The following is a 26092-nucleotide window of genomic DNA, read 5'->3' as shown; positions in this document are numbered from 1 at the left end:
ATACCTTATTTGGACCAGGTATGCAACATGACAGGAACTAGTTCCACACAGAAACCACATTGATTGATTATCCTCCCAACGCAAGCACAGGACTGAATAAACGCCAACAAAAACGTAAGGCATACTATACTCCAAAAATAAGCACATGGCAGAATATTCTCCAATAAAAACATATGATAGATTATACTCCAACAAAAACACAGGACAGAAAAGAAAGGCGAGCAGTAGCTATAATCGAAAATTTTGCTTCGGTATACAGTATTCCATAAGACCATAAGGCATAGTAGCAGAATTAAGCCACTCGGCCCATCGAGTCTACTCCGTCATTCAATCATGGCTGATATTTTCCCATCCCCATTCTCCTGCCTTCTCCCCATAACCCCTGATCTCCTTATTAATCAAGAACCTATCTAACTCTGTCTTAAAGAAACTCAGTGTTGGCCTCCACAGCCTTCTGTGGTAAAGAGTTCCACAGATTCACCACCCTCTGGCTGAAAAAATTCCTCCTCATCTCAGTTCTAAAGGAGCATCCCTTTAGTCTGAGATGGCGTCCTCTGGTTCTAGATTTTCCTACAAGTGGAAACATCCTCTCCACGTCCACTCTATCCAGGCCTCGCAGTATCAATAAGATCCCCCCTCATCCTTCTAAACTCCAATGAGTACAGACCCAGAATCCTCAACCGTTCCTCAGACGACAAGTTCTTAATTCCAGGGATCATTCTTGTGAACCTCCTCTGAACCCATTCTAAGTCTAGCACATCCTTCCTTGCTCATGATGCAATCTCCTCTACATCAGGGAGTCCAAACATAGATAGGATAGTTGCTTTGCAGAATAACCCTGTTCAACCCACAGGGGTGACCCTGACCTTCTGGGAGCCTGCGTTTTAATTCTTCACTCCACTCTCAGACCTCAGCCTCATACTATTCCAATGAAGTGCAACATTAAGTTTAAGGAACAGAACCTCATCTTTTGACTGATGTACCTTCCAGAATCAACGTGGAGTTCAGAATTTCAGATCATAATCACTGTAATTTTGTTTTAGATGGCAGCTGATGATGTTGATACTACTTTTATTTTTACATCTCCTGTAGACACTTTTATCTGTTTACTTAACTCATTACCTTTTTGCTAGCACTATCGTTCCTTTTGTCATTTAATCTTTTCTGCTTTCCACTCTGTCATACATCTTCCCTTTGTTCTTTCCTCCTGTCCCCCACCTTGCTTCCAAAACATTGGCCGCGATTCTCCCAGGGAGGTGCCCTGTATGACCCATGGCACCAGGTTCAAAGCGAGCTGTAAGCGGTGTGCGAAGCTGTATGGCTGCCTAGCGGGCTGCGGCAATGGTGTTTTGTGTCCATCCACCCTGATCCCACAGCCCACCTCCGGGCCACCCCCCACTATTCCCCCCAGCCCTGGCAGAAGCCCCCTGGTCAGCGGCACAACTGTCAGCACAGTATGGCCATAGAACAGTACAGCACAGAACAGGCCCTTCGGCCCTCGATGTTGTGCCGAGCAATGATCACCCTACTCAAACCCACGTATCCACCCTATACCCGTAACCCAACCCCCCTTAACCTTACTTTTTAGGACACTACGGGCAATTTAGCATGGCCAATCTACCTAACCCGCACGTCTTTGGACTGTGGGAGGAAACCGGAGCGCCCGGAGGAAACCCACGCACACACGGGGAGGACGTGCAGACTCCGCACAGACAGTGACCCAGCCGGGAACTGAACCTGGGAGCCTGGAGCTGTGAAGCATTTATGCTAACCACCATGCTACCGTGCTACAAGTGCCATGTTTGACACTTTCCATCTCCCTCAGCAACCGCCATGTCAGTTTCAAGATTTTTAAAAGCACAAGTGAACATCACTGTTGGGAACTCGACCCATCGGAGGCGGAGAATCGCGGAGGCTCCAGAGAATACTGGGTCGTGCCCACTAATGATATGCAAACGGTGCCTACTGTGCAGAGTGAAACGCATTGACGCCGTTTTCGAGGCGATGGAGAATCACTATTTGGTGCCTGTGGCAATTTTGTAGATAATAATAATCACTTGTCACAAGTAGGCTTCAATGCAGTTACTGCGGAAAGCCCCTAGTCGCCACATTCCAGCGCCTGTTCGGGGAGGCTGGCACGGGAAGCTGGTAATGGAAGCTATTCTCCACCAAATCGCATTTCCCGATTTCGGCGTCAGCTAATGGAGATTCCTGCCTATTTTCTCTCAGAAAATTCATAGAATCATTGAATTATAGAATTCTTACAGTGCAGGAGGCCATTTAGCCCATCAAATCTGCACCGGCTCCGAAAGAGCACACTATCTAAGCCCACGTAACCCTACCTGCACATCAAGGGACAATTTAGTTGGGTCAATCCACCTAACATGCTCATCTTTGGACTGTGGGAGGAAACTGGAGCACGCAGAGGAAACCCACACAGATACAGGGAGGATGTGCAAACCCCACACTGTCACCTAAGGCAGGAATCAAACCCCAGTCTTTGACGCTGTGAGTCTGCACTGTTAAACCACTGTGCTGCGCCTTCTTCAGAATTTCAGTTCTGGAGAAGTATCACTGGGCTAAAACATGAACTCTGTTTCTCCACAGCTGCTTAGTATTTTCAGGATTTTCCTTTATAATATTGGAAAATTATAGTTGGGACATCTGCATTGTTCTCATCCACTTTCATTAAAATTCTTGGATTGAATCCATCTTGTCCTGGAGATGTGTCATTCATTAGTGTATAATTGAGCTGCTCGCAGAAAAATATTTTTCACTGTACCTCGGTACACTTGACAATAAACAAATCCAATCCAATCCAAGTTTACAGTAATTTTACTGAGAACCTTACCCTGATAGTTTTCTTGGAATGTCCAGTATACTAACCACTTTCTCTATTGTAAATACTGATTCAATGCATCAGCCATTTTCCTATTTTTAAAAAATTTGTAGAGTACCCAATTCTTTTATTTTGAATTAAGGGTCAATTCAGCGTGGTCAATCCATCTATTCTGCACATATTTGGGTTGTGGAGGTGAGGTCCATGCAGGCACGGGGAGAATGTGTAAACTCCACACAGACAGCGAGCCAGGGTCGACATCGAACCTGGGTCCTCAGTGCCGTGAGGGAACAATGCCAGCTACCACGCCACCAATAGCCATTTCCCTATTTTAGTTGGAAATATTACCATGATCAGTTTTCAACAGGCCCACATTGCCCATAGATGGTAAAAGGTTTGGTCAACGGTGGCTTTTAATGAGCATCTTAAAAGGCTAAAAAAAGGTAGAGAGCTGGAGATGTTTAGGGAGGGAAAATCCACACTTGGATGACCCAGAAGGCATTGAGCTGAAGGTCAATGACCACAAATTGGGCAGAAATTAAAGTTGGGGTTGCTCAAGAAACCAGAATTAGAGAAGTGCAAATCACTCAGTCATCCATGGCTGCTGTTTTTGGCAAGTAGGGCTTTTGTCCCTTCAGGGTATAAACTGTTTTTTAAATAATCATGTTAAAGCCTTTGTTTGGACCACCTCCCATTGATCTTCTTTCATTTTATTCATTCGCGAATTTGTAACTGTGGAGAGTCTCGGTCCCATCACATCCAGGTCAATATTATCTAAATCTTACTGGCTGTTATGGGTTTTGCCTTTTCAAACGCTATATTGGCCTTGAACATATTAGGATTGTTATTAAATAAATGTTCACACACAGTTAATTAAATCTGGTTTATTACTCATTTCTAAATCTAATATATCATGCCACCTTGTTGGTTCTACGATATGTTGTTGGAGAAAGCTATCCTGCATACACTAAAGAAATACCTTCCTGACATGCTGGTTTGCTTATCCCAATCTATATGAAAGTTAAAATTCCCCATTAAAACAACTCTGCCTTTGCTATATGCTTGACAAATTTATTTTCACACAATCTACCACTTCACATCTGATTCCTACTTAATTTCTTCACTATCTGTATGAGCATATTGCTCCGTTAATAGATCAGAGATTATAATCCTTCAGGTTGTGTTTTTAATTTGGCTCCTGGGTTCCTGTACTTGGACCGCTTGCCTAATTGTCCTGGTCGCAAAAAGGATCACAATGATTGGATTCTCCCTCCACTCTCTCCGGTATCCTTTCAAATCGGCTGCAACCATGGCGTCACGGTGGCAGAGTGGTTAACACTGTTGCCTACAGCACTGAGGATTCTGGTTCGGTCCCGGCACCGGGTCACTGTGTGGAGTTCGTACATTCTCCCGTGTCTGCGTAGGTTTCACCCACACAACTCAAAGATGTGTAGGGTAGGTGGATTGGCCACACTAAAATTTAGTGTACTCTAAAATTTAAAAAAATGTCAGCTGGAACCAGATAGACAAGGAGGATCATCAACTCAGTGAAAGATATTCTTTGGTCTGCCTGAAGCCTGCTGGTCTTCCAGTGCGAAGAATTGTCCACAACCTAGTGCTGCAGACTGGCACATTCCTAGTCTGGGACTATGTGCTGAGGGATACATTAAAGTTTGGGGTAGCCGCTGCAGAGGCACGAGGGAAAAGGTCACTGTCTAAGGCTTTTCAGCCATAATACGTCAAGGGGCTGGAAAATGTGGAAAAACCCCATGGGCTGTATGGCACACATTGAATGTATAGTGATACATGTAATATTTATAATTGTATTGAAGCACCTCAGAGAGCAACATGATCTATGTTGAAAATGTTAATATTATTGACCGTTTTGTATTGTTCTTTGAAATATTTTATCAATTAAGTATATATTTGCAAAGAAAAACATAACTCTTTACCCTAAACTATAATGGCTGTTAGCTGCCCCTAATTATTAAACCCCTACGTTGTGCTTCCCCTTCACTTTCTCCTGCTCAATTTGGACAGCATCCTGCTCCAAGGTGCCATGGTTGCATTCTAGTTGCCCTTCTATGACAGTCTCTATCTTTACCTTCATATGTAGTTAAGTGCATTTTGCCTGTTGGAGATGATCAGTTTCTGAGGATCCTCATTTACTCTGCACATTTTTGCTCACACCTACCCCATTCTAATCCTGCACCTATCTACAAGGCACGACCGAAGTCTGTAGCAAACTATCCAGATGCTTCTACCTCTCCCTTATCTGTCAGATGCCTTCAATTGTCACTCTGCCTCAATGACTGAGCTGGACAGATTCAAGATGAAGATATCTTTTTCTAACTAAATAGTACTAAACATTAAAACACTCAACAAAATTTTAAGAACTTACTGCCTCATGTGAACTACAAGGGTTGGAGGCAAAAAGCAGCACCGTCTTATCTCCCCTTGCATTAAATTCACACTCTCACCAAATTATCAACTTTTATACTGTTTATGATGCACCCCTTTCAGTCTGCTAGAGATGCTGGTTACTCAGACACACCTTTTTGAGCCGCATTTAACTGATTCAGCTTCCTGCCCACAATAGTTTGCCCCTATTCAGGCAATCACCAGCAGCTGTTAACTGTTCACTGCCACTGATATGGGGCGGAATTCTCCGCAACGGGCGACGCCGTCGTGAAACCCGGAGTGTTTCACGACGGCGTTGGAGGCCGCTCCTCGCCCCCTATTCTACCCCCGCCCCCCCCCCCCCCCCCCCCCCCCCCCCCGGGGGGGGGGGGGGGGGGGGGGGTTGGGAGCGGCATTTCGTGAAACGCGGCCGCTGGGCCTTGACGGTGTCAAGGCGGCACGCCGATAATGACGCGGCCGGCGCCACCTCTCCGCCCCCCACAGGCCCCAAACTTACCTTTCGCGCTATGTTCACGCCGGCAGCGACCAGGTGTGGTTGCCGCTGGCGTGAACAGGTCGGGAACGGCAGGCCGCTCGGCCCATCCGGACCGGAGAATCGCGGGTCGCCGTTCCGCGATTCTCCAAGCAGCGTGTCACAAATCGGGGGGGGGGGTGCCAGAGCGGCCCTCCCGCGATTCTCCCACCCGGCTTGGGGAGCGGAGAATCGCGCCCATGATGCCTCTGTTCACTATCTTGCAGTTTCATTACAGTTTTTAAAATTCCAAGTTAACGGCAAAAATGTTAAACTAAATTACAGTTTAACATTTTCTCACCTACCAATTACAAGAGAATGTCAAATTCCAGGACAGATGAAACTCCAACACATAAATGTGACAGAGTTTACCCCAATACAAGGACCAGGACAGATTTCACTCTAATATAAGTGCAAGAGAACTTCATTGTAACAAATTCCATTACACAGCACAGCTGAGTCATCAAACTCCAGTCACATCCTCCACTTGCAAAGTTAACTCTCTCCATTGCTGTTAGTTTAGGCTGGTAGATCAGCCACTGTATCACAAGTTGGATTTGAATCATCATCTGGATAGGAAACTGGCCTGCAGCTTAAGTAAGAAACTAACATTAAAAACAAAGTTATTCTCATAGATATAGAATTTACAGAGCAGAAGGAGGCCATTCGGCCCATCGAGTCTGCACCGGCTCTTGGAAAGAGCACCCTACCCAAGGTCAACACCTCCCCCTATCCCAATAACCCAGTAACCCCACCCAACACTAAGGGCAACCTTGGACACTAAGGGCAATTTATCATGGCCAATCTACCTAACCTGCACATCTTTGGATTGTGGGTGGAAACCGGAGCACGCAGAGGAAACCCACGCACACACGGGGAGGATGTGCAGACTCTGCACAGACAGTGACCCAAGCCAGAATCGAACCTGGGACCCTGGAGCTGTGAAGCCATTGTGCTATCCACAATGCTACCATGCTGCCCACGTGGGTGTTCAGTAAAAGTATTTGGAGGTGATATTTGTTTTATTTTATTCACTGCTAAACAACCTGAAAGGCCAGGTGTTAGATCTGGAGGTAGGTGAGCACTTTGGAGACAGTGACCACAATTCGGTGACCTTTACGTTAGTGATGGAAAGGGATAAGTATACCCCGCAGGGCAAGAGTTATAGCTGGGGGAAGGGCAATTATGATGCCATTAGACATGACTTAGGATGTGTAGGTTGGAGAAGTAGGCTGCAAGGGTTGGGCACACTGGATATGTGGAGCTTGTTCAAGGAACAGCTATTGCATGTTCTTGATAAGTACGTACCAGTCAGGCAGGGAGGAAGGGGTAGAGCGAGGGAACCGTGGTTTACCAAAGTTGAATCTCTTGTTAAGAGGAAGAAGGAGGCCTATGTGAAGATGAGGCGTGAAGTTTCAGTTGGGGCGCTTGATAGTTACAAGGAAGCGAGGAAGGATCTAAAGAGAGAGCTAAGACGAGCAAGGAGGGGACATGATAAGTCTTTGGCAGGTAGGATCAAGGAAAACCCAAAAGCTTTCTATAGGTATGTCAGGAATAAAAGAATGACTAGGGTAAGAGTAGGGCCGGTCAAGGACAGTGGTGGGAAGTTGTGTGTGGAAGCTGAGGAGATAAGCGAGATACTAAATGAATACTTTTCGTCAGTATTCACTCAGGAAAAAGATAATGTTGTGGAGGAGAATGCTGAGACCCAGGCTATTAGAATAGATGGCATTGAGGTGCGTAGGGAAGAAGTGTTGGCAATTCTGGACAAGGTGAAAATAGATAAGTCCCCGGGGCCTGATGGGATTTATCCTAGGATTCTCTGGGAAGCCAGGGAATGCTGAGCCTTTGGCTTTGATTTTTATGTCATCATTGGCTACAGGAATAGTGCCAGAGGACTGGAGGATAGCAAATGTGGTCCCTTTGTTCAAGAAGGGGAGTAGAGATAACCCCGGTAACTATAGGCCGGTGAGCCTCACGTCTGCTGTGGGTAAAGTCTTGGAGAGGATTATAAGAGATACGATTTATAATCATCTAGATAGGAATAATATGATTAGGGATAGTCAGCATGGTTTTGTGAAGGGTAGGTCTTGCCCCACAAACCTTATCGAGTTCTTTGAGAAGGTAACTGAACAGGTAGACGAGGGTAGAGCAGTTGATGTGGTGTATATGGATTTCAGTAAAGCGTTTGATAAGGTTCCCCACGGTCGGCTATTGCAGAAAATACGGAGGCTGGGGATTGAGGGTGATTTAGAGATGTGGATCAGAAATTGGCTAGTTGAAAGAAGACAGAGGGTGGTGGTTGATGGCAAATGTTCAGAATGGAGTTCAGTTACGAGTGGCGTACCACAAGGATCTGTTCTGGGGCCATTGCTGTTTGTCATTTTTATAAATGACCTAGAGGAGGGCACAGAAGGTTGGGTGAGTAAATTTGCAGACGACACTAAAGTCGGTGGAGTTGTAGACAGTGCGGAAGGATGTTGCAGGTTACAGAGGGACATAGATAAACTGCAGAGCTGGGCTGAGAGGTGGCAAATGGAGTTTAATGTAGAGAAGTGTGAGGTGATTCACTTTGGAAAGAATAACAGGAATGCGGAATATTTGGCTAATGGTAAAATTCTTGGTAGTGTGGATGAGCAGAGGGATCTCGGTGTCCATGTACATAGATCCCTGAAAGTTGCCATCCAGGTTGATAGGGTTGTGAAGAAGGCCTATGGTGTGTTGGCCTTTATTGGTAGAGGGATTGAGTTCCGGAGCCATGAGGTCATGTTGCAGCTGTACAAAACTCTGGTACGGCCGCATTTGGAGTATTGCGTACAGTTCTGGTCGCCTCATTATAGGAAGGACGTGGAAGCTTTGGAACGTGTGCAGAGGAGATTTACCAGGATGTTGCCTGGTATAGAGGGAAAATCATATGAGGAAAGGCTGATGGACTTGAGGTTGTTTTCGTTAGAGAAGAAGGTTAAGAGGTGACTTAATAGAGGCATACAAAATGATCAGAGGGTTAGATAGGGTGGACAGTGAGAGCCTTCTCCCGCGGATGGAGGTGGCTAGCACGAGGGGACATAGCCTTAAATTGAGGGGTAATAGATATGGGACAGAGGTCAGAGGTAGGTTTTTTACGCAAAGAGTGGTGAGGCCGTGGAATGCCCTACCTGCAACAGTAGTGAACTCGCCAACATTGAGGGCATTTAAAAGTTTATTGGATAAGCATATGGATGATAATGGCATAGTGTAGGTTAGATGGCCTTTAGTTTTTGACTTCCCATGTCGGTGCAACATCGTGGGCCGAAGGGCCTGTACTGCGCTGTATCGTTCTATGTTCTATGACTTGGCGATGAAGTCAAAAAGTTTATTGCTGTGCCTCTGAACATCAGTAATTTGATTGGAGTAAATCTGTCACTCTTAAAGGTACCTCTCATGCTCAGCAATACATTGGTATCATAGTCCATGCACCAGGAAAGTGAGAACACCATCACCAATCAACAATAAGCTGAGAACCAGCGGTTCTTTGAAACCCTGAGCTTGGTTGGAAGACTTTGGTGCAGTAACTTGTAGAAAAAGAATCACTACAGTGCAGAAAGAGGCCAATCGGCTCATTGAGTCATCACCTACCCTTCGAGAGACCACCCTACCTAGGTCCAATATCCATCCTATTCCTTAAACTCCACCCTAAGGGGCATTTTAGCATGGCTAATTCACCTAACCTGCACATCAGGAGGGAGAGACTACAGGAGGGAGATAAATCACTTAGTTGCATGGTGTACGGAAAACAATCCCTCTCTAAATGTTGGAAAGACCAAGGAACTGATCATCAACTTCAAGAAGCGTTCCACGGCACACACTCCCACCTGCATCAATGGCTCCGAAGTGGAGATGGTCGATAGCTTTAAGATCCTGGGGGTCACCATCACCAACAGCCTGTCCTGGTCCACTCACAATAATTCAAGCCAAGAAAGCCCAACAACATCTCTACTTCCTACGGAAGCTAAAGAAATTTGGCATGTCTGCATCGACTCTCACAAATTTCTACAGATGTGCAATAGAGAGCATCCTATCCAGCTGCATCATAGGTTGGTATGGCAATTGCTCAGTCCAAGATCGCAAGAAACTGCAGAGTGTGGTGAACTCAGCCCAACGCATCACACAAGCTTGCCACCCTCCCATTGATTCTGTATACACCTCCTGCTGCCTCAGGAAGGCAGACAGCATTGTCAGAGACCCTTCTCACCCAGACATTGCCTTCTTCCAGACCCTTCCATCAGGCAGAAATCTGAAGACCCGCACATCCAGACACAGGAACAGCTTCTTCCCCACAGCTACAAAAGTCCTCAACGACTCCCCCTCTGACTGATCTGTTACCTGTAAGAACATTATTCACGACGCCCCATGCTGCTCTTGCTCATGTATTTGCTTTGTTTGGCCCCTTGTTCCACACTGTAACCAATCACTGTTTTTCAATGTACCATTTGTCATTGCTCTCTGTTGATTATTCTTTTGTCTACTGTGTACGTTATGTGTACGTTCCCTCGGCCGCAGAAAAATACTTTTCACTGTACTTCGGTACATGTGACAATAAATCAAATTAATCAATCATTCTTTGGACTGTGGGAGGAAACGGAGCACCCAGAGGAAACCCACGCAAACACGGGGAAAATGTACAAACTCCACACCAACAGTTACCCGAGGCCGGAATCGAATCCAGATCCCTGGCCCTGTGAGGCAGCAGTGCTAACCACTATGTCATCGTGCTGCCCCTTGTGTTGGATGCTTCCATGTTCAGCAGGCTGCATTTATTCATCACAGTGATTTTGCAGATTTTACAATTTACACATTCCTCAGAGATTACAAAGAGAACAACAGCTCCTCCAATCTAGTGTAAAGATACAGTGAGATGCTGCATGCAATTTCTTCTCCAAGATGTATTTTCCACACAGCTTAATACACAAATGAAAACCCAGAAATGGCAGTGTTGAATAGGTGTGTCTCATGAAATGCTACACTTAAATGGCTGTGTAAGGTTATGACGACATTTTTCTGGAAGTTCCAATTAATATGCCTGATATATTTCGTAGTTAGCATCACAGAGCAAGATGTCCACTGTAAGCATTTGTACTATTTACACCTTCCTGTAGAAATCATCGATGAACATTTAGAGATTCTGACACCCACATCAATCAGAACTGGGGTGGATGCAATCTGCACAGCAGGTGCAGGATAAAGGATTACTATACCTGGCTTTGGCATTGCGCTAGTCACAGAATGGGGAACTTTATCATTAATGAGCTCCACACACTCGCTGGGAAAGAATCCAACCTGCAAATCAAAGAAAGCTACAAATCAGACACCAAGTCCCAGTGTTGTTCACATTTGTTGAGTTACTAATTTAACATTCCAGTTAAAATCAAAAAATAATCAAATCAAAATCCAATTAAGATCAAAATGAAAACAATAGTAAAATTTAAAACTAAGATGCATAAGGCATCTTTACTTCAATTTCTTATAAATGGAGGGGTTTCAAACCGTGAGGTACCAAACTGAAACTAACGCTCACAGAAAAAATGTTGTACTTCAATATGGTCTGGAGCGGTCCAAGAAGGCAGCTCACCAACCACTTTCAAAAAGGCAATTAGGGATGAGCACTAAATGAGCTGGCCTAAGCAGCAACACCCGTATCCCTTGAATGAATAAAATAAAAAACATCCTATCTGTGGAGGTTTAAGAATTTCAAAATGGTTACCTGAGCACTGCTCTTAAAAATAAAGAGACAGTCCCGGAGGAATTGTCAGCTGGATTGGGATCTTGGAAATCAAAAAGGTTGACCAGCCCAGATACTGAGCATCCGCTCCTGCAGCCACTCCCCAACTCACCCAGCAGCACAGATTCCTCAACTACCCCATTCAAAGAAACCACAAAGAAACAAACTTATTATTAGTCAGTGCAATATATTGTTCACATTGACAGTTTACCCCTAATCCAGATCTTGCCATTCAGAACTCAACCTTGCCTGAGAATCTGATTGGATTAAATACATTGATAGCTCATTCCTGCTCATCATATTTTGCACATTATTAAATAGTTATATATATTGCTTTGTTACACTACGATTACATGGGTCATTTTCCAATGTTGAGAGGATCTTCTATATTCTAGTTACACATCCTGGTATATTTTCTGCTCCTATGGGTTACTTTGTGAAGAGAGGCCAATTTGAACACATAGTTCCACATAGAGCAATGAGATAGATGGTCACTTAAGTTGTATTTGGTAATGTTACATGGTGGAGGAATGTTGGCCAGGCCACCAAGAGAACATTTTGTTCTTCAGTGAATGGTGTCAATTGCTTGTTTAGAACCACTGAAACAGCCCTTTGGAGTTTCACTTCATATCACAATAAAAGGTTGCAGCTCGCTCAGTGCTGTACTGTAATCCTCAAGCGAGTGCTAAAGTCCCAGAGCGAACTTAAACTCACAACCTTCTGACGCAGAGGCTACAATGGAGCCAGGGCTGATACTCTCTTAGTTCATCTACACAAATCTTCACGATGTGATGATAAGCTGATAACACTGCAAAGGAAAGGGAGTCCAGCTTTTATAAATGAGGGTAATTACAAATTCCGCTACCTGGGGATCCAAATAGCCCATGACTGGAAAGGTGGAAAGGGATCCAGAAATGGAACCTCACCAGCCTGACGGAGGAAGTAAAAAAAAGGACCTGCAAAGATGGAACACACTCCCACTCTCCCTCGCGGGGAGAGTCCAGACGGTCAAAATGAACGTATTGCCCAGGTTCCTCTTCCTGTTTAGATCCATTCCGATCTACATCCCCAAGGCCTTTTTCAAAGCGCTGGACAAACTTATCATGGCGTTCGTATGGGGGGGGGGGGGGGGGGGGGGGGGGGGGGTAAAAATGCTAGGATCCCAAAGAAGGTCCTACAAAAAACAAAATCCGGGGGGGGGGGGGGGGGGGGGGGCTAGCCCTGCCGAACCTACAATTCTACCACTGGGTGGCAACAGCCGAGCGAGTAAGGGGATGGATCCAGGAGCCAGAAGCCGAGTAGGTGCGTGCAGAGGAGGCCTCCTGCATGGGGACCTCCCTCCGGGCCCTCGCCACGGCAGCACTCCCATCCCCACCCAAAAAACACTCCAGCAGCCCAGTGGTGACAGCCACCCTCCAATCCTGGAACCAACTGCGGCAGCAATTTGGCCTGACCAAAATGTCGGACAAGGCTCCCATCTGCAACAACCATAGGTTCACACCAGCACTGACTGACGCCACCTTCAAAACGTGGAGGCAGGACGGGGGGACACTGACAGTCAGGGACCTATACATGGACGACAGGATCGCAACACTGGACGAACTGACAGAGAAATTTCGACTAGCCGGGGTGAACGAGCTACGGTACCTGCAGCTCAAAAACTTCTTACGAAAGGAGACAAGGACGTACCCACAACAGACACTACTGGAAGACCTACTGGACGCAAGTATCCTAGAGAAAGGGAACTGTAGCGACATGTATGACCGACTGGTAGAAAGGGACGATACCGTACTGGACGCAACAAGAATGAAATGGGAGGATGACCTGGGGATTGAGATAGGGTGGGGACTCTGGAGCGAAGCACTGCATAGGGTCAACTTCACCTCCACGTGCGCAAGGCTCAGCCTGACGCAACTAAAAGTGGTACATAGAGCCCACTTAACAATAAACCGTATGAGTAGGTTCTTCCCGGAGGTGGAGGACAGATGTGAACGGTGCCAACGAGGCCCGGCCATCCACGCCCACATGTTCTGGTCTTGCCCCAGACTTGTGGAGTACTGGACAGCCTTCTTCGAGGCTATGTCCAAAGTGGTGGTGGTGAGGGTGGAGCCATGCCCGATAGTGGCGGTCTTCGGGGTTTCAGACCAGCCAGATCTATTCCTGGGGAGGAGGGCGGACGTCCTTGCCTTTGCCTCCCTGATCGCCCGCCATAGAATCCTGTTTGGTTGGCGGTCAGCAGCACCGCCCAGAGCTGCAGACTGGCTGTCCGACTCTCGGAATCTCTCCAAATGGAGAAAATCAAATTCGCCATCCGAGGGTCAGACGACGGCTTCCACAGAACGTGGGAGCCATTCATGCAATTGTTCCGGGACCTGTTTCTGGCCAACAAACAGGAGGAAGAATAGTCGGGTGGCCAAGAATCAGGGAAAAATGGACGGGAATTGGGGGAAGGTAGCCGGGGGGGGGAGGGGGGGGGGGGGGGGGGGGGGGAGAGAAAGAGGGCTACGGGTTCGTTATGGGGGTTTGTTCGCATGGTTTTACGCTTATTTCTTTTTCTTGTTAATTTATTGTTTTTGTATTGGAGGGGAGGGGTTACGGTTTTTCTCTGTTGTGATAAAAATTTGTTGTTGAAAACTTGAGTAAAAATTATTCAAAAAAAAAACAAATCTCTGCAGCAACCGGGGTGGGGGGGTTTGGGGTCTGTAAAGGGGGTTTGTTTTTGCGACTGTTTGTTTGCTACTTTCTTCTTTTTTGTATTGTTATTAATTTATTGCTTTGTATTGGTGGGGGGGGGGGAGGGGGGGGGTCCTTCTTTCTGTTTATTTCTATACCTTGTTTATTTTATTGTTGGGAGAAAATATGTTGTTGAAAAATTTTAATAAAAATTATTTTAAAAAAAATAAATGAGGGTAATTACAGCAAAAGCAAAGAGGAAATGCTAAGTTTGTAAAAATCATTGATTCGGCTCCAGAAGTGGTGTTGGGAACCTTACATTAGAACAAACATTTCATAACCACAGAGAAGATGCAGCACAGATTTGCTGTGATGATCGCAGGGATGAGAAGATTCATTTGAACAAAGTCTAGAAAAACTGGAATGTTTCCCACTGGGGCAGAGAACTATTCAAAACATCAAGGGGTTTGGATAAGACCAGGTGAAGAAACCATCTCAACTACTCAGTGAGTCACGAACTAAAGAATGTAAATTTAAAATGTTCAAACAAGGGTTTATGAAAATGAAATGAAAATCGCTTATTGTCACAAGTAGGCTTCAATGAAGTTACTGTGAAAAGCCCCTAGTCGCCACATTCCGGCGCCTGTCCGGGGAGGCTGGTACGGGAATTGAACTGTGCTGCTGGCCTGCTTGGTCTGCTTTAAAAGCCAGCGATTTAGCCGAGTGAGCTAAACCAGTCCCAATTTGTCCCAATTAGGACACAATTGTGGAAACATTAGCTTTTAAAAGCTAACTTAAACTAGATAAATAATTGACAAAGAAAAAATTAAAAGGCAATCAGTAAAGGACAGCAAGGTCGAGAGTGATGTGGCTAGTTCCTCCAGAGAGTTAACACAGATGCAATGCACATTCACGCTATAAAATAATAATATACAACATGCAAAAAAAAAAGGACAGAAGGACTAAAAGGAGTGTAATAGCTATTCCACTCATGAGGGAGATTTTATGTTGTAGTTCTTCGTAATAAAATTGTCAGGATTTTCTCACTTGTACAATAAATACTGTTTCCACAACAGCTGTGAAAGTCACAACGGCATTCCAATTTTACAAAATAGTAAATCCCCAAATATATCCTCATAGGAAAATGCAACACAGCTTTTCTCAGATTTAAATCCTTCCAACACTCTTACTGCACAAAACACTATTTGAATAGAAATGGCAAAGCAGAAGTGAAAAAGTGTTATTGAGCATATATTATTGAGAGATAATGAGTAAGGGTTATATGTGTATGGGAGTCTGAGCAAAGGAAGATACGCAAGTTTTCTTCATTCCCAGCAAACTTCAGTTCATGTTCAACTGAGCACTGTGTTTAAGGAACAATTTATTTAAATTTTCTGTTAAGGTAAATGTGCAAAAGAGGAAAGTCCACATCTCAAAACATCAGTACGTCAGCTCAGTGCCCAGATCCAAACACTGTACCATCACAATCTTGCACAGATCCTTACCTGAAAGCCATGTTTTCCTCTCCACCAGGTGGTATCTTCTTTGGGTGGCATGTCAATAACAGACACAATATCTCCAACCTGTAGAAACAGAGTCAAACAACGCTTCGGTCAATCTTCTCGCTGTTTCCCTTGGCAAGTGAGTAGCGTACTAGCCACCCAGCAACAAGTGCTTCTTCACTTCAATATTGAATGTGCAATCAATGCAGTAAAGTAACAAAGCTTCGAAATTTCACACACTTCTTTGCAACTGCAACAAATCCAATCTTAGCATAAAACCATAGCATCGTAGTTGTACACAGCACAAGAAATGATCAGTTTCAAGGTACACTACATATGTAGTATAGGAAAAATCACAAGGTAGTCCTGAGAGTACCTGCACCAGTGCAACAAATACAGTCTCCTTTCTTTGCAAACCAGTTTAAGATATGCAGGGCAGAGCATGGAGGTTCACAGGTGACTGGCACTTTTATTGGCCTGCTCTATGGGTGGCAGATCTCAGAACTGCCACGATCAAAAATGGGCAAGTAAAAGGAAGCAAGTTCCACAATTTGGACATCACCCAGCGACTGATGTCCTCCAGATTCTCAAATGATTATCAGAGGCTCAGAGAATGAATGCACCACCAGCTTTGAATGGGTACAGAAGGGAACTGGCTGATCACTGGAAAATTCAGATTTAGCACTGCAGTTTAGAGAGCTTTGCTTTAACATTACTCTGCTATATCACTGATATAAAAAACTGTCACATATCTAGCCTGTTGTTCAATTAAGTTGTGCACAGCAGTGATCGAGATAACTTAAACCATGTCAAACACTTTTAATATTTTAAAGAAAACCAATTAGCTGCTCCAGCTGTAGGCGGAATATTTTCAAACAGTTGAACAGCTACGAGCTGACGCACTCTCACCTATCGGTGACTGTTGACCCGATTAACCAGATGGCAGCTAGATCTAACAAATTCTACAAGATATTTGCCTGCAAATACAACTTGGTTCCGAATGCTGGAACTGCAAGAAGCTCAGGCACAGGAGCTATGCAGCACTCTCAATTTTCAATTTTCCAGCTACTGAGCAGCTCAAACAAGAACCTCAAATCTTAAATTATCATCGCACGTTTGAGAAACTGGAACTTCTAATATTAGATCCGTTAATCTGATTGGACATTTCAAATCCAAAGTAACCAATAAGTTGGGTTTTGATTCTTGGAGCCAGTTTTTATCCATGAGCATCATGAGTACAACTCCTTGATGCTTAGTGCATAAAGTTAAGTGTACACTGAACTATACTGTTCAGCAAGTCCCAAGTACAATTCCCAGTCTATGCTGATTCCATTAATACATATGGGGGCAGCATTGGCCACTGCAATAAGGACACAATTCACACACATGCCCACTACCCCAGTGATACCTGCTCATACGCACACATTTACAGACAGTAAATAATGAGACGGGGTCAGGATTGGGCTTGGTTTGATTTCTCCACAGTCAGAATCACACAAACAAAAGACTGATAAGTAGGGAAAAGTTAGCTGAAGCAGTTAGTGTCCATAAATGATGTCAGCATTTCGAGGAGGGGGGATAATTGGAGGAAAATAATTAAAATAAAAAAGAATGATCATTCCATTCTGTCAGACTTGTTTTGGTTTGTAATTAACTGACGACTTACCTCAAAGGACAGCTCATCGGCAGCCTGGGCGATGTATCGCTTGATTACGTGTGCAGCAGCAATGGCGGGAACATTGATGGAGGACTCTTCATGCACCAATAGATGGTTCCCTTTGTTATCAATCTGTGAGGAGATTCAGCATAGTCACATTTAAATAGATTTTACAGCACACACTTGTAAACCATCGAATTGGGAGAACACTTTACTGATACCCACTTTAATGTACCCAAATAAATGTCAGAGTCTTTCCATCAGGATCATGTCTAGTCATCAGTTATGAAGAGAAGTCTTCTACAGCAATCAGCAACTAAGCTGCTTGGTGACATGGGCTGTGTTAACCGAGATCTCAGCCAGCACAGTGGAGAAAATACTCAGGTAAGCTTCAGAGCCCGAGTCCAAGTGGCGATTTCAAATAAGATAATTAAGATTCCAGATAACCATCTAGTGACTTCTGGTGCGATTGGCGCGAGGGAAGAAATATAAGATTTGTTGAGATAGCTCCTCCTGATAAGTGAGAGTCAACATCTACAGCACAAAAGAACAAAAAAGCAAAGGGAATAATGAGGGGAGGGGAAAGCATGAACACTAACATCCTTTCACTCTTCAGTACAAATGCTTAACTCATTTTGACAGTAAATGATAATATCAATTGAACTTGGCTGAAGAATTTTGTGAAGGAACAAGATACCTGGTAAAGATACAAGAACAAAATGAGGCAAAACGCATCATGTGTGTGTTCCCCTGCCTCCCTCAGTGATTCTACCAACTATATTCCACCAATGTTCACTATCCAGACAAAAATATTTTAGACATCACGGAATAGACAGAATCAAAATGATCAAAATTCAGTGTACACACTTGGTTACATGCTCAAGAAGTTCAATCAAATTTGTTAGGCATGAGCGACCTCTGACAAAGCCATACTGGTTATCCCTGATCAAATCATGCGTATCCAAGAGGAGATAGATTCTCCCCTTCAGAATCTCCTCCAGTAGTTTCCCAACCACTGATGTGAGACTCACTGGTTGGTAGTTCCCAAGCTTGTCCCCACAACCAATCTTAAATAGGACGGCCACATTAGCTGTTCTCCAATCCTCAGGCACCTCCCCAGTGGCCAGAGAGGAAATAAAAATTTGGGTCAGAACCCCAGCATTCTCCTCCCTCGCCTCCCATAGCAGCCTGAGACACAATTTATCCGGACGTGGAGATTTGTCCACTTTTGAGCCCAATACCTTGTCACTCCCTATGACAATTTGCTCGTACCTCACAATTTACATCCCAGAGTTCCATAACTACCCCCTCATTCCCTTGGGTGAAGACAGAGGTCTGCGCACGTGAGAGGGGCCTGGGTGCGCGAGAGAAGTCTGCGCACACGAGAGAAGTCTGCGCGCACGAGAGGTCTACGCGCACAAAAGAGGTCTGCGCTTCGGAGAGAGGGGGCGGCGCTTACGAGAGAGGGGGCGGCGCTTACGAGAGAGGGGGCGGCGCTTACGAGAGAGGGGGCGGCGCTTACGAGAGAGGGGGCGGCGCTTACGAGAGAGGGGGCGGCGCTTACGAGAGAGGGGGCGGCGCTTACGAGAGAGGGGGCGGCGCTTACGAGAGAGGTGGGCGCTTACGAGAGAGGTGGGCGCTTACGAGAGAGGTGGGCGCTTACGAGAGAGGTGGGCGCTTACGAGAGAGGTGGGCGCTTACGAGAGAGGTGGGCGCTTACGAGAGAGGTGGGCGCTTACGAGAGAGGTGGGCGCTTACGAGAGAGGTGGGCGCTTACGAGAGAGGTGGGCGCTTACGAGAGAGGTGGGCGCTTACGAGAGAGGTGGGGGCTTACGAGAGAGGTGGGCGCTTACGAGAGAGGTGGGCGCTTACGAGAGAGGTGGGCGCTTACGAGAGAGGTGGGCGCTTACGAGAGAGGTGGGCGCTTACGAGAGAGGTGGGCGCTTACGAGAGAGGTGGGCGCTTACGAGAGAGGTGGGCGCTTACGAGAGAGGTGGGCGCTTACGAGAGAGGTGGGCGCTTAGGAGAGAGGTGGGCGCTTAGGAGAGAGGTGGGCGCTTACGAGAGAGGTGGGCGCTTACGAGAGAGGTGGGCGCTTACGAGAGAGGTGGGCGCTTACGAGAGAGGTGGGCGCTTACGAGAGAGGTGGGCGCTTACGAGAGAGGTGGGCGCTTACGAGAGAGGTGGGCGCTTACGAGAGAGGTGGGCGCCCACGAGAGAGGTGGGCGCGCACGACAGAGGTGGGCGCGCACGACAGAGGTGGGCGCGCACGACAGAGGTGGGCGCGCACGACAGAGGTGGGCGCGCACGACAGAGGTGGGCGCGCACGACAGAGGTGGGCGCGCACGACAGAGGTGGGCGCGCACGACAGAGGTGGGCGCGCACGACAGAGGTGGGCGCGCACGACAGAGGTGGGCGCGCACGACAGAGGTGGGCGCGCACGACAGAGGGTGGGCGCGCACGACAGAGGTGGGCGCGCACGACAGAGGTGGGCGCGCACGACAGAGGTGGGCGCGCACGACAGAGGTGGGCGCGCACGACAGAGGTGGGCGCGCACGACAGAGGTGGGCGCGCCTGTGAGAGAGGTCTGCGCCTGTGAGAGAGGTCTGCGCCTGTGAGAGAGGTCTGCGCCTGTGAGAGAGGTCTGCGCCTGTGAGAGAGGTCTGCACCTGCGAGAGAGGTCTGCGCCTGTGAGAGGTCTGCGCCTGTGAGAGAGGTCTGCGCCTGTGAGAGAGGTCTGCACCTGCGAGAGATCTGCGCTTGAGAGAGAGGTGGGTGTGTGAGAGTGGAAGGTGTGTATGAGAGATGTGTGAGTGACATGTGTGTGTGTGAGAGAGGTGTGGGTGTCAGAGAGAGATGGGTGTGTGTGTGCACACAAGAGGAACGTGTGTGTGCAAGAGGTGTGCGTGGGAGGTATGCATGTATGTGAAAGGTGTGTGCGCATGTGCAAGAGATATGTGTGCCTGCACGAGCTGCATGTGCATGTATGCGTGAGAAGTGTGTGTGCGCAAGAAGCATGTGTGTGCGCATTAGTGAGGTGTGTGCGTGCACGTGAGAAGTGCGTGTGCATGTGCATGCATGAGACGTGCGTGTTGAGAGGCGTGCGTGCAGAATGTGTGCATGCACGAGAGGTGTGTGTGTGTATGTGTATGAGAGAAAGCCGTGTGCAAGAGGTGTGTCAAAGGCATGCGCGAGAGGTGAGTGTGTGTACGAGAGGAGTGCGCGAGAGGTTTGTTCGAGCGAGAGGCATGTTTCTACGCGAGAGGTGTGTTTCTACGCGAGAGGTGTGTGTATGTGTGAGGGGCGTGCGCAGGCGAGGGGTGTGTGAGAGGCGTGCTCAAGACGTATGCGTGTGCATGCGCGAGGGTTTTGTGTGTGTGCGAGAAGTGTGCGTTTGCGAGAGGTGTCTGAAAAGTGTGAGAGAGTAAGAGCGAGAGAGGTGCATGCGTGTGAGAGAGATGCAGGAGTATGAGTGTGTGTGAGGGAATGTGACTGCGTGCACTTTTGGGTGCGAGTGCTTGTCTGATATGAAAATCCAGCTCTCCAGCAGCAAGACCAATATTAAACAATTTTGTGAGCAAAAAATCAGCATCACTCCTCCCATTAATAATGACAAAAAGGTTAGACTTAAGTGTTTGTTGAATAAGAGACCTTATTAATTGTAATAAATGGACTTCCGGTTGCGGCTATGCAGAGCTAAGCCGCACGTTCGGCAGCTCCCGCCAGGAACGGGAGGTATGTACGAGAGGAGTGCGCGAGAGGTTTGTGCGCGCGAGAGGCATGTTTCTACGCGCCCCCAGCCCCTCCACCTGTCCCTCCTCCACCTTCGGTAATCTCAGCCTATCCAAGAAGTGCCCCATTCCCCCCCTCCCCCTCCACCGGGGGCTCGGACCGGTACAGTTCCCCATAAAAGTCCCTGAAGACCCCATTAATGTCCACCCCCCTTCGCACCACATTGCCTCCCCTATCCGTCACTCCACCAATCTCCCTGGCCGCGTCTCGTTTACGTAGCTGATCCGCCAGCATCCTACTCGCCTTCTCCCCATATTCGTACACCGTTCCCTGTGCCTTCCTCCACTGAGCTTCCGCCTTTCCGGTGGTCAGCAAGTCGAACTTGGCCTGCAGGTTACGTCGCTCCCCCAACAGTCCCTCCTCTGGAGCCTCCGCGTATCTCCTGTCCGGTTAAAATGTATGCAGACCTGTTGGGCCCCCTGTTGGTTAGGACCTTTAACGAGGCAAGGGAGGGGGGGGCTTTGCGTCCGACCATGTCAAGGGCGCTGATTTCCTTGATCCTTAAACGGGACAAGGACCCCCTACAGTGTGGATCATATAGGCCGATCTCGTTGTTAAATGTGGATGCCAAGCTGTTGGCGAAGATCTTGGCCACAAGGATAGAGGACTGTGTGCTGGGGGTCATTCATGAGGAGCAGACAGGGTTTGTGAAGGGAAGGCAGCTGAACAACAATCTACGTAGGCTTCTGAATGTTATAATGATGCCGGCGGTAGAAGGGGAGGCGGAGATAGTGGTAGCTTTAGACGCGGAGAAGGCCTTTGATGGGATTGAGTGGGGGTACTTGTGGGAGGTGCTGGAAAGGTTTGGGTTCGGGGAGGGGTTTGTCAGTTGGGTGAGGCTGCTATATGAGGCCCCGATGGCGAGCGTAGCCACGAATAGGAGGAGATCGGAGTACTTTCGGTTGTACCGGGGGACGAGGCAGGGGTGTCCCCTGTCCCCTTTGCTCTTTGTGTTGGCAATTGAGCCCCTGGCCATGGCGTTGAGGAAGTCGAGGAATTGGAGGGGTCTGGTGCGGGGTGGGGAGGAGCACCGAGTGTCATTATACGCAGATGACTTGTTGCTTTATGTGGCGGACCCAGTAGGGGAAATGCCGGAGGTGATGCAGATCCTTAGGGAATTTGGGGGCTTTTCTGGGTACAGGCTCAACCTGGGTAAGAGTGAGTGTTCATCGTGCACCCGGGGGATCAAGAGGAGGGGATTGGTAAGCTCTCGCTGAAAAGGGCGGGGAGGAGCTTTCGGTACCTGGGAGTCCAGGTGGCAAGGAGCTGGGGGACCCTTCATAAGCTTAACCTCACTAGGCTGGTGGAGCAAATGGAGGAGGAGTTCAAAAGATGGGACATGTTGCCGCTGTAGCTGGCGGGCAGGGTTCAGTCTGTCAAGATGACGGTGCTCCCAAGGTTTTTGTTCCTGTTCCAGTGCCTCCCCATCCTTATCCCGAAGGCCTTATTTAGGAGGGTCAATAAGAGTATTACGGGATTTGTATGGGCGCATGGGACTCCGAGGGTGAGAAGGGTGTTTTTGGAGCGGGGCAGGGATGGGGGGGGGGGGGGGGGCTGGCGTTGCCCAACCTCTATGGGTACTACTGGGCTGACAACGCAGCGATATTGTGCGGATGTGGGTAATGGACGGGGCGGGGGCAGCATGGAAGAGGATGGAGATGGCGTTTTGTGTGGACACGAGCCTGGAGGCGCTGGTAACGGCGCCGTTGCCACTCCCTCCAACGAGGTATACCACGAGCCCGGTGGTGGCGGCTACCCTCAAAATTTGGGGGCAATGGAGACGGCAAAGGGGGGAGGTGGGGGGCTTGATGGAGTCCCCGAAACGGGGGAACCACCGGTTTGTCCCAGGGAGCATCGATGGCGGGTTTCTGGGCTGGCACAGGGTAGGTATTAGGAGGTTGAGGAACCTGTTTGTGGATGGGAGGTTCGCGAGCCTGGGTGAGTTAAAGTGGAAGTTTGGGCTCCCCCCGGGGAACATGTTTAGGTACATGCAGGTTAGGGCGTCTGCCAGGCGGCAGGTGGAGGGGTCCCCTCTGCTGCCCCCACGTGGGGTACGGGACAGGGTGCTCTCCAGGGTGTGGGTTGGAGGGGGGAGGATTTTGGATGTGTACCAAGTCATGCAGGAGGTGGATGAGGCCTCGGTGGAGGAGCTGAAGGGTAAATGGGAGGAGGAGCTGGGTGAGGAGATTGAGGAGGGGACGTGGGCGGATGCCCTGGAAAGAGTGAATTCCTCCTCTTCCTGTGCGAGGCTTAGCCTCATACAGTTCAAGGTGCTGCACAGGGCCCACATGACTGGGACGAGGATGAGTAGGTTTTTTGGGGGCAAAGACAGGTGTACTAGGTGCTCGGAGAGCACATCGAACCACGCCCATATGTTCTGGGCATGCTCAGCGCTGGGGGAGTTTTGGAAGGGGGTAGCAAGGACGGTGTCGAGGGTGGTAGGATCCAGGGTCAAGCCAGGCTGGGGACTCGCAATTTTTGGGGTTGCAGTGGAGCTGGGAGTGCAGGAGGCGAAAGAGGCCGGGGTTCTGGCCTTTGCGTCCCTAGTAGCCCGGCGGAAGATCTTGCTTCAATGGAAGGATGCGAGGCCCCCAGGCGTGGAGGCCTCAATCAATGATATTGCGGGGTTCATCAAATTGGAGGGGATTTGCCCTGAGGGGATCAGTACAGGGGTTCTTTAGTCGGTGGCAGCCTTTCCTGGCAGAACGGTAGGATAATAGGCTGGCAGCAGCAGCAACCCAGGGGGGGGGGGGGGGGGGGGGGGGGGGGGTGTTTGTTCCGGGGGAAGGGGGAAATGTGTATATGTGTTTATTGGATATGCCGGGTGTTTATCTATCTCTCCTTTTTGTAGTTACTGGGAGGGGGGTTTTGGGGGTTAGTGTGTTTTTCGTTTTGTTGTTGTTATTTTCTGTTTTGGATATGTTTTTGAAAATCTCAATAAAAATTATTTTAAAAAAAATTAATTGTAATAAATGCATATATAAGAAATAGAACAGATTTCAATAAATGTGTTTTTGTATGTTTGTCACTTTTCTGCAAAACAATCATTTTTTGCGGTTCAACTCTTCAACATAATAAGAATGTTTCTTAGGGCTTCCATCAGTACTCGTAGGAGGTCAGAAGGGTTCCGTGGCTGGAACGGTTTGGGAAACCCTGTGGAAGCAGATTCTGCTCGATGTATAATTGCCCGCTATTTAAAAACACGCAGGAATGTAAAGATAATCTCTAGCTTAGTTTCTATACACAAAACATACTCATAAACCATCCTCTCCTGCCTTCTCCAACCTCACCTCCAAATTGCAGGGTCTTTGGACTTTTTGTCACAAAGATTACGACTGATTTGCCTGTCACTTCTCTTCCTTGTCCTATCCTAGACTCTATCCTAACTCTTGCTGTACTCTCTGAGCTTACTTTGTCCATGAAACCCACCTCCTTCTATTTCAACCAAACTGTGGACCATCCAACTTCCAAATATCTACTTATCCAGTAGTGGATGTCGGGCAAGCAGTCTGATAACCTGGCAACAGTCATGGAGTCGAGAGGGGTAGCAGTAAGGTAGTCAGGTGTCAGCAACGTACAGGTGAAAACTAATACTGTTCTTAGATGATGCCACCAAGTGGTGACCTATGAATTCAAAATGGGAGGGGGGGGGGCGGTGCAGTAGTGAGAAGAAAAGCTATTGCAAGTGATTCTCAGGCTATCATTAGTTAGGTGAGGATGAAAGCTGGTGAGAGTAGTCCCGTCCAGCTGGACAACAGTGTGTGGTCAAGGGTGTTGAAAGCTGTAGCCAAGCCAAAAAGGAGGACAGATAGTTTACCTTTGTTATAGTCACACTGGATGTAATTTCCCCCTCAGCCTTCTAGTTTCCCAATCTTAGCCAGCAAGCCCCTTGCATATGTGCAATGTGCTTTGTTCAGATTTTAAGAACTTGGTTTTGGGCTGAACTAAATCAGTCTTGGAGCCCATTTCCAAATTGCTGGATCGGTTCTGAATCTATCCCATTTGGCATGGTGGTAGCATCACACAACACAATGGAGGGTATCTTCAGTGTGAAAATGGGACTTCATCTCCACAAGGACTGCGATAATCACTCCCACCAATACAGTCATGGACAGATGCATTTGTGTCAGCTAGATTGGTGAGGAGAACGGCAATTTGCTTTCCCTTTATATTGATTCTTCACTATCTGCCACAGATCCAGTTGGGAAAATATTTTATTTAATGTTATGTTTCCAGGACGTGGCCAGCTCAGTCAATAGTGGTACAACGGCTGTTTTGGTGATAGGCACTGAAGTCTCCCATCAGAGTATATTCTGTGGCCTTGCTACTCTCTATGTTTCTTCCAGGTGGTATCCAAGAAGGAGGAGCACTGGTTCATCAGCTGTGGTAAGCCAGTAGTGGCAATCAGCAGGAGGTTTTCTTGCCGATTAGTAACCTGATACCCTGTGGTCTTATGGGATCTGGAGTAAATGTTCCAGACTATCTATCACTGCAACACCAGTTCTGGTATATCTGTCCTGCCTGTGGGTCACAGCATAGCCAGGATTGGTGATGGAGGAGCCTGTACATTGGCTGAAAGGCATGTTTCTGAGAGCTGTGGACACCTAAAATGGCACCCGGCAAACACACTGGGAAAAGTGACCAAGTTCAGGCACAAACAAGCTGCAGCTCTCAAATAAACAAAAAACTGTAGCCTAGACTTTTGCAAACAGCCCAGGAAAAAAAGCGATAAAGAAGCCATCCCGGGACAATGGGCTTGAAATGTAAATCAATATATTGTTGACATGGTGGCATCTGTTTCCTTATTTGGAAAGGCCTACGTGCCTCGGACACCAACGGGCGTGGTCGGCAAGGACACGCCCCACCATCAAGGTGGCGGGTCTTGATGTGACTTAATCGATCAGGGTGATCGAGCCCTGATCGATTGATTGGATGTTCC

At 47.6% G+C, this 26092-nt stretch overlaps 1 protein-coding gene across 9 annotated transcripts in view; it reads right to left on the bottom strand.

Moving 5' to 3' along the window:
- Nucleotides 1-26092, bottom strand: part of LOC119954104 (rho GTPase-activating protein 32-like) — a 726718-nt gene that overhangs the window by 140568 nt on the left and 560058 nt on the right. For all 9 annotated transcript variants that reach the window (XM_038778987.1, XM_038778995.1, XM_038778990.1 and 6 more), the window contains 3 exons: nucleotides 17371-17493; nucleotides 15708-15785; nucleotides 11006-11087 (listed from right to left, as the gene is read on the bottom strand). In XM_038778987.1, coding sequence (XP_038634915.1) covers nucleotides 11006-11087; nucleotides 15708-15785; nucleotides 17371-17493 — 283 coding nt within the window. The remainder of the gene's footprint in view (nucleotides 1-11005; nucleotides 11088-15707; nucleotides 15786-17370; nucleotides 17494-26092) is intronic.

Source organism: Scyliorhinus canicula, chromosome 19 (genome assembly GCF_902713615.1).
Source record: "Scyliorhinus canicula chromosome 19, sScyCan1.1, whole genome shotgun sequence".
In the NCBI taxonomy this organism is placed as follows: Eukaryota; Metazoa; Chordata; class Chondrichthyes; order Carcharhiniformes; family Scyliorhinidae; genus Scyliorhinus; species Scyliorhinus canicula.
Note: the sequence above shows the minus strand (reverse complement) of the source record. Positions and strands in the feature narration are given on the sequence as shown.